Genomic DNA, 15,643 nt, shown 5'->3' on the forward strand with positions numbered 1-15,643 from the left:
AGTGATTCTGTTGGCCTCACAGGATTTGGCACCTTTGTGGACAGCTGAACGCCACTTAAAAATACTATTTAAATGAACATACATCAGCTAGAAGACCCCTTTCTACTCTATAATAATTTGCTAACTGACAGCTTGATACACACGTGGAAAAGGGGGCTGCATCACGCAATAGCCGAGTGGTTAAAGCGTTGGACTTTCAATCTGAGGGTCCTGGATTTGAATCTCGGTAACGGCGCCTGGTGGGTAAAGGGTGGAGATTTTTCCGATCTCCCAGGTCAACATATGTGCAGACCTGCTAGTGCCTGAACCCCCTTCATGTGTATGCACGCAGAAAATCAAATATGCACGTTAAAGATCCTGTAATCCATGTCAGTGTTTGGTGGGTTATGGAGACACGAAAATACCCAGCATGCATGAACCACGACAGAGTCATCGGCAAGTCGATGTTGGTCGTGTAACGGAAAGAAAAGAAAGAAAATCATGTGCAAAAAAAAGGCATTGAAAACTGTGTCCAGAAAAGCAAATAGTCACAGTAAGCAGATTTGTGCAATTCTGAAAGCTCTGCTTGTGATTATGGACAGCTTTCGTGATGGAGAAGGATCTCCCTTGTCTGATGATTGGTTTGAAAATGAAGGTCATTGACAATGACAGTGATTAAACTGATAGCCCATTTGATGGTAATTCAGTCCGTCTATCCAATCAGACAGCGTTTCTGAACAAGTGGCTATGACTGACAGAATATGTGCAGCGAGCGTTGGAAGAAGGGGAGGAGAGGGAAAGGAGTGATGTAAGACAATAGGTCAAATGCCAGCCAGAGTTCATGAAGGGGGCGTGGCTGTTGGGAATGAGTGTACTCACATTTCAATGCAGACTTCATCAAGTTTTTGCGCCTTCTACATATTATTAGTAGTGGTTGTAGCTATTTTTTTATGTATTTATCTATTATTTATTCACCCCTTTTTTTTTCTCAAGGCGTTGGGTTACGCTGCTGGTCAGGCATCTGCTTGGCAGATGTGGTGTAGCGTATATGGATTTGTCCAAACGCAGTGACGCCTCCTTCAGCTACTGAAACTGAAACAATGCAGACTATAGGAAACTGACAACCACCAATGCTCCATGATTTTCACGAAACACAGGACTGAACCTGCACTGGATGTGAAACACATGCTTTTTGTTTTTAACACTTTTTTTTCGCTGAATCAGATAGATGACTTATTTGAAGAGGTGGCAAGCCGGATGCACAGCAGACACTTCAATCAGCCCACGTGCAACTTGAAAGGTGAGAATGTCGTCAAAGAACTTCACCCTCTCCACCACTGAACACCACCGAAGTGACTCAGCAGCAGTGCAGGGTCTCCTCTGGTGTGTGGCCTCCTGGCGACCTAACATCGATGGTTCCCTGTGGACTGTTGACGCTGGAACTGCGACGGACGAACCCGGGTGTGGCCGTGTATGGGGGAATCTAAATGAGCGGCGTGGGAGTAATGCCACTGAAACGGTGCAGATGATGGGGCAGCAAAAAAAAAATTCAAAAAAAAAACAAAAAAAAAACTTCACCCTCTCACTTGCGAAAGCTCTTTGCTGTCAAAAAGCTTGCCAGCTTAGTTTCTGAGACCGTGATTGACCTTTTATGTTGACTAGACCCACCTTTGTCATAGTTGGGACAGTGGTTTACTTAAGTCTGCACGAGCTGTGATTTGTTTTTATAAACTTATGGCCTGTTTTAATTTCTTCTACAGATATAATCTGACAATAGGCATGCTATTTCTAGCTGTATTTTGCTACTTTTCTTTATGGATGTCATTATGTAGAGGTGGAAATATGACTTTTTTGTTGCACAAAAATTATCATCTTGACTTTACATGTCTGAACAGTTATCTACAATCAACCTAATCGGGGGGAAAAAAAAGCCCAGAAGCAGAATCTTCACTCATTTTCCTTCAAAAAACCGTTTACTTTCTCTCTGTATTGCCCATAGCTTTTGTGCTAGAATTATTCGTGATTTATATTACCCCCAAATGCTCAAAATTCCCTGGCAAGGGGAGAGCACTTTTTTATTTTATTTTTTAATTATTTTATTATTATTATTATTTTTTTTTTACAAAATTCTCTAGCACTGAACTGGTAAAATTTAAGGAATAAGATAACAGAGCCATGCACTACATGAAATGTTTTAAACTTTGTATTCTGTCCACTATAATAATTATTGATAATAATGTTGACAATGTGTACAGTCTTCCATGAAAAACCAAGTACTCATTTCTTTCTTCTCCTCATTTGGGGGTAATAAATCACAAATAATTCTAGCGCAAAAGCTATGGGCGATACAGAGAGAAAGTAAACGTGTTTTTTTTAAGGAAAATGAGGGAAGATTCTCCTTCTGGGCTTTTTTTTTCCCAATTAGGGTGAATGTAGATAAGAGTCAATAGACTCACTTGTGTAAACAAAGTGTTCAGTGTGTGTGTGTGTGTGTGTGGTAAACTTTACATTGCCATTTTCTCTGGAAATACTTTGTCTGCCAATACCAAATTGGACTTAAACATAGTTAAAAAAAAAAAAAAAAAAAAATCTTCACAGTCCTACCAATAACAGGTTGTATGTCTCCTGAATTTACCCGTATTTCTGAATCATTAACGGTTAATATTTCGTTGATGATTGTTCCGGATTCCGAAAACACTTTTACCCCTTTGCAGCTGCCCGAACGAAGGTTAAGAAGATGCCATAACCTTGTTGTTCTTGTTCACAATTAAAAGCAAAGAAATACAAATTCTGGATAGAACACATACAGTGACACTAGCTACATAATTGACCTGTTTACTGCATATGAATATTCTGAAGTGGACACTGAATCAACTAGAATGAACATAAAAGAAAAGTTGAACTGACTGTTTCACTGAGTTATGGTCAGCCTAATTGTCTACACTGGTCTGTGCAGATCTTGACAAAACATATTGCAAAGCCTGACGCAATGGCAATGTCTCCTTCACCACCAAATTAAACAAATTTCTTAAATAATCATTGACGTGTTTACTGTATATGAATGTTTTAAAGCAGATACTGAACTAACTACAGTGAGCAGAAAAGAGAAATAGAACGGATGGTGTCGTAGTTTCTCACGGAGTAAAAAAGGAAATTTATGTTAAATAACATACTTACCGTGACCCAACTAGTGCAGACTCCGGCAGGGGTCTGACATTCCTGTCCTGTGCAAACTACTATCTACCTATGCGGAGAAAACGAAAGCAACTATGGCCGATAACCTCCCGGAAGTAGGTAACCTCCCCTTTGTCCCGCTGGCTAGTGCCATCTTTTTCTGGCAGCCATCATGACTTCTGTTTCTGTGTTCTTCATACGGCTAAGTTTAAAAAGAGTTGTTGAACACGGATCTCTGCAGATCTATAAAAAATGGATATATATTGCAGTGTGTTTAAGGCAATGGTACTCCTTTCCCTCGGACTTGAAAGAAATTCTTAGATGCCCGAGATATACCAAAATAACATGATTTAAACAGTGTTAATACCTCGATTTATTCCACTAAAAGAACATTCTCAAATAACAATTTTTGACTGTCATCGTTCAACTGCGTTAGCCTAGTGTATAAAACCAGTCATTCTTGACCCAAACATCCCTGGTTCGAATCTGCTTTGAAGCTTTTTTTTTTTTCTTTATAACACGAAGCTTTATATAATAACAAATAGCGAACACATTTCAACAAACTCATTTTCATAAGTTTTTATTATTACCTTTTTTTTTCTTTAAGTGTGTATCACAAGTGAGTCTTGAAGGCCTTGCCTCATTTTCTTGTTTTATCTATCACAAAAGTTTTAACATACTAATCCACCAGTTATGTTTATGGTATGTGAGAATTTTTCTAGTAATTGAAAAAAAAAAAAAAAAAAAAAAAAAAAAAAAAAAAAAAAAATCAGGAAATTTCTGGCACATAATTTCCAGAATTGGGGATAATATTTCATATTGAGAGAGCCCCCAGCATCCCGGCATGTGATGACATTTTTTCAAACTCACAAAAACAACAAAGTAAATCATACTGTTAGTCAGCCAACCATAAAACTTATTCATACTCTTTTTTTTTTTTTCTTAACTTTGACTCGCAGAACTAATTTTTTTTTTTTTTAAATCACCTACTCCCCCCCCAAAAAAAAACCCAGAAAAAAACACACACAAAAACTACACATCAAACACTAAAAATGCTTAAATGGGAAAGGGGCTTTCACTAATGGAAAGGATGACTTTGAGGAGGAAGAACACAACCCCCCCCAAAAACAACAACCACACACTTACCTTGCGAATCAGATCCAGTAAGGTTACTGCCAGGTTTCTCCAGCTGGATGCCCTCAGTGACATCCGGATCATCGTACGCACATCCCCCCAAACAGCAGCACTCATGATGCAGCTCTGAATACTACACACCAAAGAAGGTTTTTAATAATAATAATAATGGATACTTATATAGCACGCTATCCAGAAATCTGCTCTAGGTGCTTTACAAAAACGCTTTTGTTAACATAAAACATTACATCTATGTTACATACACACAACAAAATGTGACTACACACACACACACACACACTGCATACATGCATTTTAACATACATGTGTATCTAACAGCTACCCTACCACATACGCACACATAGGCAGGCACAAACTTACATAAACACACGCACACACAATACACATTCATATATATGCATGTAGTTATGTACACATACATATGTATACACACATAGTCAAGCACAGCTAACGCAAAGGAAGTGGACCTGCCACAACTGAACTTATTGCTGAGGGAAAAGGTGAGTTCTGAGACGAGATTTAAAAGTTTTCAATGCCTGTTTAGCATATGGGGCAACCCCCTTTCCACACACACACCACCTGGTCCAGTTATCAATAATGCATGCTGTTTTAAATATTATTTTCATAATCCAGACATCAAACTAACTGTTCTGAGTCTGTTTATGTTCACTGAACCAAATTTCGAGGAAGACAAAATCAGAACAGATGCAGGACGTCAGTGAACGTCTATTAGGCACAATGGCAACACTTCGTGTAGGACGTCAGCTGACGTCTGAAAGGCACTGAACAGGCTAATGTGTTGGCATTTACCACAGGTCCTTTTCCAGTGTCGCTGATAACCCTGAAAAATCCACTGTCAGCATCTACTCTCTTCTTGTCACAGACCAGAAGGATGATAAAGCTGCGATCTTGCATTGACCTGCAAACATACAACAAACACCAATTCAATAAGAAAAGAAATAAATAATCTCCCACAAAGTCCACTTAAGTAAATGTCACCACTTTATCACCAATTCAAATCCCATCTCAAAAGTTTTTTTTTTTTTTCTGACAGTTCAAACCAGGAAAAGAAAGTGAGAAGGTTATGTGAAAGAAAATGGCTTGGTCTGGAAGGAAAGTGATGTCTAAAAAAAACCCTTTTATTTCTTTTCTAAATTAAAAAGGTAAACAAGCTTCAGCCCTTTGACTCCCAAAATTATTTGTAGCATTTAAGCTTACTTTACACATCACTGTAAAGTGAATAACTAGAAATGTCTCACTGATACCTTCCATCACTGTCAAGCTTGGTTCCTAAACACTTGCAGTTTTCAACACCAACAAAAATGCTCAAGTTAAAATGCACACACACACACACACACCAAATAAATATGATCCTGATTTTGAATCTGAATCACACACACACACACACCCACACACACAACTGATAATGTAAACAAACTCCCTCTGTTTACACATGTATGCAAGTAAAAAATAATTGGAAATGAAAACACAAGAATAAATTAGAATGGAGATATTATCTAAATTTATGATGAATGCTGGAGATCATCGATAAATGTTTTAATATCATCTGTAATAATGAAACAGTAATGTTTTCTCAAAACAATAGCTTACAAATAGTGCTTTAAATATTGATGTTATTATTTCCTTTAACAGCATCCTACAAAGTTTACTCTGTCTCATACTTTTCATTTTCTTTCATCTTATGTTCTGATTTTTCTCTCCTTTTCATAGCTGGCTGAAATGAAAAAAAAAACAAAAACAACAACAAAAACAACAAAAAAACATGAAGATTGCATGAACATCCAGTGAAAATTATTTGATCAACCTCATGAGGAGATTAGTTTCCTTTTTGTGTGTGTGTTTTTGAGACTAAAAAAAACAACATCTTCCTCTTCTTTCTGCTTTGAATCAGGTTTTTCATTAAAGGGCCTGCTTGTTTACACTCAAGACCAAAAACCATGACACTAACTTTACACAAGCCTGCTATGGCTTAAAAGACAAAAAGATCTTACCATCTGCTGGGATGGTGAAATTGTAAAGCATCAGCCAAGACATGTGTTCCATGTTTCAGACTTACTTATGAACTATGAACTTAGTTTCATGCTGTTCTAAATTACAAACATTACATCTGTTGTAAGTTATATCCACAGCACATTCATGCAGACAAAACCAAATGAGAAGCACAGAAACAGAACAGCTCTCACAAAAAATCACTGCCACAGTGAATTTTTCGTAACTTAGTAAATCTTAATTTCAGACTTAAAAAATAAAATATAATAATAAAACATTCATAACGACACACTAACACAATGTCTTTTCCTTCAAAACAAAGTCAAACCACTAGGTTCCATAAAGCTATATTGCAGCCATTTCATACTCAAGCTATTAAAAAATGACTCTGGATCAGCTACTGTCTTCTCTAATCTACGCAACAGTGTCAGTATCAGTATCAGTAGCTCAAGGAGGCGTCACTGCGTTTGGTCAAATCCATATACGCTACGTCACATCTTCCAGCGTAACCCAACGTGCTTAGGCCTTGAGGAAAAAAAAAAAAAAAAAAAAAAAAAAAACAACGATTAAAAATAAAATAAAAAATAAAGTAAAAAAACAACAAACAAACAAAAAAACAACAACAACAAAAAAAACAACAAAGGATAAATAAGCAAATCAATGTAAAACATGCAGACACACATTCACACATACACACACACACACACACATGCATAGCAGATATGCAACAAACATGCAGTTTCACAGATATGAAAGCACGATCAAATACACATAAACGTACATGAGCACCAACACGCACACACACACATTACTCTGCAGCCCCCCCTACTCCCCCCTTCCACACACTCATTTCTGTGCACACAAACGTACGCCCATCTTCCCCCCCCACATATATAATATATATATATATATATATATATATATATATGCACACCCGCACATTCCAATATTCCGTTGCTCCCACAGTGTAGACATGCATACACACACATACCTCATCCTCTGCATACACACACGCACGCACGTATTTTTCCCCACCACACACACACACATGCGCACACACGCACACACACACATACCATTTTTCACCCTCTGCCTAATACCGTTCCCTCCACCATGCCCCGCCCTCCACCCCCCCGCACCCCCCACCCTTTTTTTTCCCGTCTAATATCACTTAAAGTGGAAGATGTTAAACTGAAGACTACTACTACTACTACGCACGCACGTGCACAGAGCTCTCCTGACACGTGTACACTTACACCCTCGCGCACGCACACAAACACACACATACAAACACGCACAGAGTCTGCCACTGATTGGCCGCAAGAGGGGTGGGAAAAGATCTCTGATGCCAAGAACGTGGCGTCTAGGTGTTGCTCAGTCTATTGTATTTGGAAAAGCCAACAGAGACTCTGTTCCATTTTGAAGTAATCTGAGCAGTGTTGGTTTGGAAATGATGCCGATATTCGTTTGATTTGCAAAGCATCATGCTCTACCTTTCATGCTAGACTTATGGCCACTCCCTCTCTCTACCTTTGTTTCTTTGAGGTGATCGATGGTGTGATGGCCTTGTACCTGTTCTTTTTGGTATTCTTTGACTTTTCTGAGGATTTCCGACTTTCCTAGATGTAGGCCGCTCGTTGTTATTGCATTACTAGCAAGTCTGTCGGCTCGCTCGTTTCCCTTAACACCTGCATGTCCCGGGCAGTTTGACCATGTAAGTTTTTTAATCTGAAAGTTGCGCATTGCCTCCTGCCACTCTGGGCTTCCCATTCCGTTTTCAATTTTCTGTATGAGGTTCACTGAGTCCGTTAGAATCATGGCATGTTGGTTTCCGGGCATATGGATGGACGATAGCCACTGGAGGGCATGTGTTACAGCTTCAACTTCCATCGTTAGGCTGGAGGTTGTGACTTTGTAGGCAGCATTCTCTTCCCTAATTGTTTTTCCATTTTGTTTCACAGTGAATCCCCAACCGGATTGGTCTTTGGTGACTGAGCCATCTGTGTATATGATGATGTCCTCTTCTTTACTGTTTTCTTCTATGAGTAGCTTCACTTCTGCATCAGTTTTGCCCTCCGGCCATTCCCGACAATGTCTTCCTAGAGTGGGTGAAATGGCTGTGTTGAATAGATGATTGAGGTTTCTGGGGTTTTCCTCCCATTCTTTTGTTTCTTTCAGGTCTTGTAGTCGGCATACCAGCTGGATTGTGTCTTCTGCTTTCACAACCACTTCCCAAATTATTGTTTTCTCATCTCTCACAAAATTGTCCATCTCATTTAATTACTGCAGTCAACTTGAAAAAGTTATAAAGTTCACCTATAACTAAGTAAGTTTATTGTAGCCACTGAAACTTGTGAAATCTTCAAGGCAAAGGGTTTTTTAGTTGCTGTTTTTCAAAAACAGACAAATCAGCTCTGTCTCTTGCCTTGTGACTCTATAATGCTAACCATATCACCAAAGCGATTTTTGTAATGAATAATATTCTGCTTATTTCACCTCCCACAAAGTTTATCTTCTGAATCTTCTTGATGCATCTTTAGCCCCTCACCCTCAGCCTCAGGCCCAGTAGTCGTTGGGGGAAACCTGAGGACCGCAGACGCAACCTCCCTTCTCCATCTGTCTCTGTCAGCAGCCGCCGGCAGCAGCTCACGTGTATGGAGTCCGGTCCATTGTTTGATGTTCTCATGCCAGTTCTTCCGCTGTCTTCCTCTTCTTCTCCCGCCCTCGATGGTGCCTTGCATGATTGTTTTGGACAGACTGGTGTGTCAAGTGTTGTGCCCAAACCATATCAGCTTGCGTCTCTTCACAGTTGAAAGGAGAGGTTCCTGAGGTCCAGCAAGGTTCTTAATTCTGCTCCGTACATATTCATTGGTCCTGTGCTCGATCCAGGAAATTTTAAATTTCAGATATGAAATTCTTTCTCACCTTCACTGACCTTCACTATCCACAGCTCAACCTCAACAGGTCTATTGCTTCAGGTCTCTCTCTACTAATTTTCATCACAAAAATTACAAGGGACAAACCAGACATTAACCCTTTCACCGCCAAGCTCGCATTTATGCACAGGCGTGGTAGAGGGCCCATGTCACTGAAAGGTGACCATTCATTGGTCTGCTCTCTATGAACCTACTGCTCTTAATGTTCGGTGGAAGGATAGGTCATATTTTCTATACATCGCAGGGGGAATCCCTACCTGTTCTTAGCCACTGTCGCTTCTGTGTTTATACCACAAGGGAATTTTGTACTCTAACTTGACTGGCGGTGAAGATGGGCGCAATAGCCGAGTGGTTAAAGTGTTGGACTGTCAATCTGAGGGTCCCGGGTTTGAATCACGGTGACGGCATCTGGTGGGTGAAGGGTGGAGATTTTTACGATCTCCCAGGTCAACATATGTGCAGACCTGCTAGTGCCTGAACCCCCTTCGTGTGTGTATACAAGCAGAAGATCAAATACGCACGTTAAAGATCCTGTAATCCATGTCAGCGTTCGGTGGGTTATGGAAACAAGAACATACCCAGCATGCAAAACCCCGAAAACGGAGTATGGCTGCCTACATGGTGGGGTAAAAACGGTCATACACGTAAAAGCCCACTCGTGTGCATACGAGTGAACGTGGGAGTTGCAGCCCATGAACACAGAAGAAGAGAAGAAGAAGACTGGCGGTGAAAGGGTTAAAGAGCACTTAAAGGACAACAGGAAGCTCACTGACAGAAGGAGGAGACCATTGGCAAAGAAACAACAAACCAAATTTCAAAGCAGAACACTGATATTCTAGCCACTTAAAATCATGCCCTGAGAAGAAAAAAAAAATAAGGGAGGACTTATCAATCACAGAAAATGAACCATCACTCAACACAGACAAGGGATATAAGTTGCAACTTCATCTACTACTGAACAAGAGAGGCAAGGCCTTCAAGACTCACTTGTGATACACACTGTATCCAGTTAAATTCTTCTCTTTTTTTTTTTAAAAGTCAAAATGTGTTCTGTATTTCATATCATATATAATACAGCTTCAGAAAAAAAAGAGAAAAAAAAGAGAGCATATTAGCAGGTTCGAACTAAGCATGTTTGAGTCAAGAGTAAGTAGACTTACTCACAGCACTAAAGCAAGCCTACCAATTGAGTTAAAAAAATTAACAAAACTGATGGTTTTTTTAGTGTGATAAATTGATTATGGTATTCAAGGTGAAAACGCCATTCAAATCATGTTATTTTGGTATATCTCAATTATCTTAAAAATTCTTTACAGTCTGCCGTAAAGGAGATGCTGCTACCACAACATGTAGCCGTTTTCTCCAGATCTGCGGAGATCCGTGTTCGACAGGCTTACAGAAACTACAACTCGGTCCATTCAATTTCTCTTTCACGTTCATTCTAGTTAATTCAGTATCCACTTTCAAATATTCATGTGTTGGAAACACGTCAATGGTGTCATTAGTGTCACAGTATGTGTTCTGACTAGAATTTGTATTCCCTTTTTTTTAATTGCAAACAAGTAAAACAAGGTCATACCATCTTAACCCAAACATCAGTTGTGATTTTCTGGATCTGGATCCTAAACAAAATAAATGGTTTATGATCCGGAAATGCAGCTTAAACCCAAAGACTTACAACATATTTTTGGTATGACTGTGAAGATTTTTCTCCACACTATGTTTAATCCAAATTTTGTATTGGCAGACAAAGTATTTCCAGAAAAAATGACAATGTCAAAGTTTACCATGGACACACAGACATACATACCAACACACAGACAACTGAACACCAGGTTATCACAGAGACTCGTGTTGTTTATGCAAGTGAGTCAAAAATGACTTGTCATTCAACACAGACAAGGGGTGTGGGATACAACTGCGGCCCATCTACTGACAGGTACTTGAATCACATACCCCACACCAATGCTGCCAATGAGATTGGAACCTGTTTTACAGAACAATACATTAATTTTCATGAATATATGCATGAATCATCAGGAGGTAATGCACAGTTAAAACATGACCTTTAGGAGGTTATTTTGATGGATGTATTCTGACATACATATTTCTAATGTACGACACTGTTGGACAAAGGCTAAGGACAATCAGACTGCTTCTAGACGGGCGCAATAGCCGAGTGGTTAAAGCGTTGGACTGTCAATCTGAGGGTCCCGGGTTCGAATCACGGTGACGGCGCCTGGTGGGTAAAGGGTGGAGATTTTTCCGATCTCCCAGGTCAACATATGTGCAGACCTGCCAGTGCCTGAACCCCCTTCGTGTGTATACGCAAGCAGAAGATCAAATACGCACGTTAAAGATCCTGTAATCCATGTCAGCGTTTGGTGGGTTATGGAAACAAGAATATACCCAGCATGCACACCCCTGAAAACGGAGTATGGCTGCCTACATGGCGGGGTAAAAACGGTCATACACGTAAAAGCCCACTCGTGTGCATACGAGTGAACACAGAAGAAGAAGAAGACTGCTTCTAGCTCCAGAAGGTTGATGTGCCAGGCTCACGAGTCCGTGTCTTAAGGCCTGAGGCTATCAGGGAACCTATGCTCACTGTCATGTCATTAGTGTTATTGTGTATCGTTATTGTTATATGTATCATTGTTGTTATGTGTATCTATTTGTATTTGTGTATTTATATTTGCTGCCGCAGCATGGCATTTGATAACATACACTGTACATAGACGCGGTGTGTGTGTGTGTGTGTGTGTGTGTGTGTGTGTGTGTGTGTGTGTGTTTACTTTCTTAATCATTCTTCTTCCTATTTATTGTATTGTATTTCTCTTTTTGTCACAACAGATTTCTCTGTGTGAAATTCGGGCTGCTCTCCACAGGGAGAGTGCGTCGCTACACTACAGCGCCACCTTTTTTTTGTTTTGTATTTTTCCTGCCGGCAGTTTTATTTGTTTTTCCTATCAATGTGGATTTTTCTACAGAATTTTGCCAGGAACAACCCTTTTATTGCCATGGATTCTTTTACGTGCACTAAGTGCATGCTGCACACGGGACCTTGGTTTATCATCTCATTCGAATGAATAATGTCCAGACCACCACTCAAGGTCTAGTGGAGGGGGGAGAAAATATCGGCGGCTGAGCCATGATTTGAACCAACGCGCTCAGATTCTCTCGCTTCCTATGCAGATGCATGACCTCTAGGCCATCACTCCATTATCTTATTATCACCATGCATATGACTTTATTTAGCACTGCGTAGTGTAGACCCTATTCAGGGTGGGGATTGGATGTGAGAAAAGCACACCAGTGCTTATCAACTATCCTAGAAAGTAAAGAATTTTGTCTCATCCTGACAAGATGTCTGTGTAAAGTTCCTCCATGGATGAGAAGAGGTTTATCAAGACTCTCTGCAAGAGCCAAGGACTCCAAGCCAACACTCCATCCAATCTTGGAACCAGGAGCAAGGACTGGGCCATTTGTGAACTTTCACTGAAAGGCTACGCCACTGGTCAGGCATCTACTTGGCAGATGTGGTGTAGTGTATATGGATTTGTCCGAACGCAATGACGCCTCCTTGAGCTACTGGAACTGAAACTCACTGAAAGGGATGCTTGTGTAAAGGCCTCAGAGAAACAAGAAGGACCACAGCCTCCATGAAACCCAGCAGGGAAGTGAGGTCTCTCACTAAATGCCAATTGTGGCTTGAAGGAGCCTAATTAGGGCTGACTGCATTTTGTTGTAAGTTCTCTCTCTCCCTCTCTCTTTGTCTGTCTGTCTGTCTGTCTTCTACCTGATTTTCTGTACATATGTGTGCATATATGTGTGTGTGTGTGTATGTATCAAACAACATGCCCTGGAATTCAAATCCATGACAAGAGTCAAATCTTGCAGTGATTCACTCTCAACATATTTACCAGTAAGAACAGGCTCACCTTCCCACATCTATTATAAACATGATATTGGAAACAATATTGTAAAATACAGACCACAAACATTTTTGACTCACTTGATTCCACTGTAAATAAGTTCCACCTTCACATCACCTCTGCTGTCAGCCCACACATTAAATTTGGCATCAGCATGAATTCCCATGGTGTAGGAGTGGAGCTGGTTGGACTGCTTTATATATTTGCAAACCTGCAAACAAATGTTACCATTCTGCAATATAAAGAACTGATGAAATTATCCTGACCAAAATGTGCAACATTTTCATTTGTTTATTTCAGTGCAGTCTTTGATCTTTTTCATGGTAAGTAACCATAAAGGATGAGTGAAAATGGTGTGTTAGCATATGTCCTGTTAACAATACTTTTTTTCATTCATTGCCATCGTGCCAATTGTCAATACTGAAGAAATTCATAATAAATTTTCATTAACTGCCAACAGTGTGTGTGTGTGTGTGTGTGTGTGTGTGTGTGTGTGTGTGTGTGTGTTTGTGTTTGTGTGTGTGTGTGTGTGTGTGTGTGTGTGTGTCTGTCTGTGTGTGTATGTGTCTGTTTGTGTGTGTGTGTGTGTGTGTGTGTGTGTGTGTCTGCGGGGGAAGGTGGCAGAATGGTGAAGACACTCATCTGCCAACCAATACAGAGAGTCTGTGAGACTGAAAGTCTGTGAGAGTCTGCGAGAGTCTGGTTTTGTGATAAAAGTTCATGTTTTGTTGCTTCTTCCCCCCCCCCCCCCCTCACGCTCCCCCCCCCCCCTTACCCACTCCACCATTACCATGTTCCTTGTGATAAGAGAGAAATGTGCACATGGTAGATTGAAAATTAAAACTTCTCGAATCATTCTCTCTCTCTCTCTCCATCTCTATCTCTCTTTCTCCTCACCTACACCTCCTTTCTCTTTTCTGTCTCCCTGACCTTTTAACTAAGGAAAGTTATGTTATAGTCATGTGTGATTTCTGCTCGAAAAAAAAAAGTATAATAACAATAATGACAATAATCGCGAGCACTGAATTCAATGCTGCGCCTGCTTGCGATGGTAAACTATATTGTAAAACACTGGATGCGTAGTTCTGTATGTTGATTTTTAGATCAGTGAAGCTTTGGGACAATGTTATTCTTACAGAGATGGGTTTATTTAACAATGATCAATGTAGTTTTTGTAACATAATGAAAGATTAGTATTAGACACATGCTATGGCAATTTACATCTATCCAACATTTCTGGAAAGGATTAATGGATTTGATTCACCAAGATGTCCAAATGCTAAAAAGATTGCGAATAAGAGAATCAAATGACCATACTTGGACTTGACAAAAATATAGCCACTCATCCTACCTTTTATTTCATTTTGTCACTGCCTATACAATACTTGCACCAATGCAATATAAATAACAATGTACCTGTTCTGCAAGGTTTCATGAATAAATTGAAATATAATCCAACTGAAGAGTATACAGCCAGTAAAAACTTTCTTTATAATGACTTTATTAGCAAATCGTCTCCGTATAAATCTTGTTTTTGAATACAAACTAAAGTAAGGAATGTATATTATGTCTATACAATTATGATACCGATATTCTTACATTTTCCATCTTGCAACTGACAGCATGGCCATATATGTGTTAACACTGTGAGGTTGACAACCTACAGTCTATCAGGTTTCCTAGATTGCATCCGGCCACTATATATATATATATATATATATATATTGATTTATCAACCTTTGCCAGCAACTCTTTTTTTGTGGTTGTGTTAGTTGTTGTTTCCTTTTTTTATTTTTTTTTTTTTTTAATACCTTTTTGTTGTTGTCGTTGAAATCTAGACATTAACTGGTCACCATACTTTCTTCGTCTTCTTTCTGTCTTTTCTGTCTTTATCTACTTTCTATCATATTTATTCAGCTTACTATAGTAGTTGTTACGTATGTTTGTACGTGTTTCATAATGCAAAATCTCGATACAAATATTTAAAGAAAAAAAAAAGAAAAAGAAGTTTAGGACTATGTGGCAAAGCTGTACTCTACAGTTTCAGTTTCAGTAGCTCAAGGAGGCGTCACTGCGTTCGGACAAATCCATATACGCTACACCGCATCTGCTTGGCAGATGCCTGACCAGCAACGTAACCCAACGCACTTAGTCAGACCTTGACAAAAAAAACAAAAAAAACAAACAAACAAAAAACCCAGCTCTATGCTGTATCCCAGCAGTGTCAACCAGGCCAAAGAGAATGAGAGAGAGATACAGACGCCTGCAATGTTGCCTTGTTGGACAAAAACTCTGAGCAACACTCCAAAAAGAGTGAAGGCCACATCCATCAAGTGGACGACCCTCGGCTCGGCTGTCTGGTTCCAGTCTTCCAGTCTAAAGCTCATAGCACACTGCCACTGAGTGGGAATCAGCCAAGAAAAATCCTATCCACAGTTGTATTTCTCTTTTCTC

At 39.7% G+C, this 15,643-nt stretch overlaps 1 protein-coding gene across 1 annotated transcript in view; it reads right to left on the reverse strand.

Moving 5' to 3' along the window:
* The window catches only part of LOC143301882 (uncharacterized), a 46,741-nt gene that overhangs the window by 25,518 nt on the left and 5,580 nt on the right, over positions 1-15,643 (reverse strand). The window contains exons 3-5 of the mRNA XM_076616305.1: positions 13,270-13,400; positions 5,119-5,227; positions 4,300-4,420 (exon numbers count right to left, since the gene is read on the reverse strand). Coding sequence (XP_076472420.1) covers positions 4,300-4,420; positions 5,119-5,227; positions 13,270-13,400 — 361 coding nt within the window. The remainder of the gene's footprint in view (positions 1-4,299; positions 4,421-5,118; positions 5,228-13,269; positions 13,401-15,643) is intronic.

The sequence above is a fragment of the Babylonia areolata genome, chromosome 28 (genome assembly GCF_041734735.1).
Source record: "Babylonia areolata isolate BAREFJ2019XMU chromosome 28, ASM4173473v1, whole genome shotgun sequence".
Lineage (NCBI taxonomy): Eukaryota > Metazoa > Mollusca > Gastropoda > Neogastropoda > Buccinidae > Babylonia > Babylonia areolata.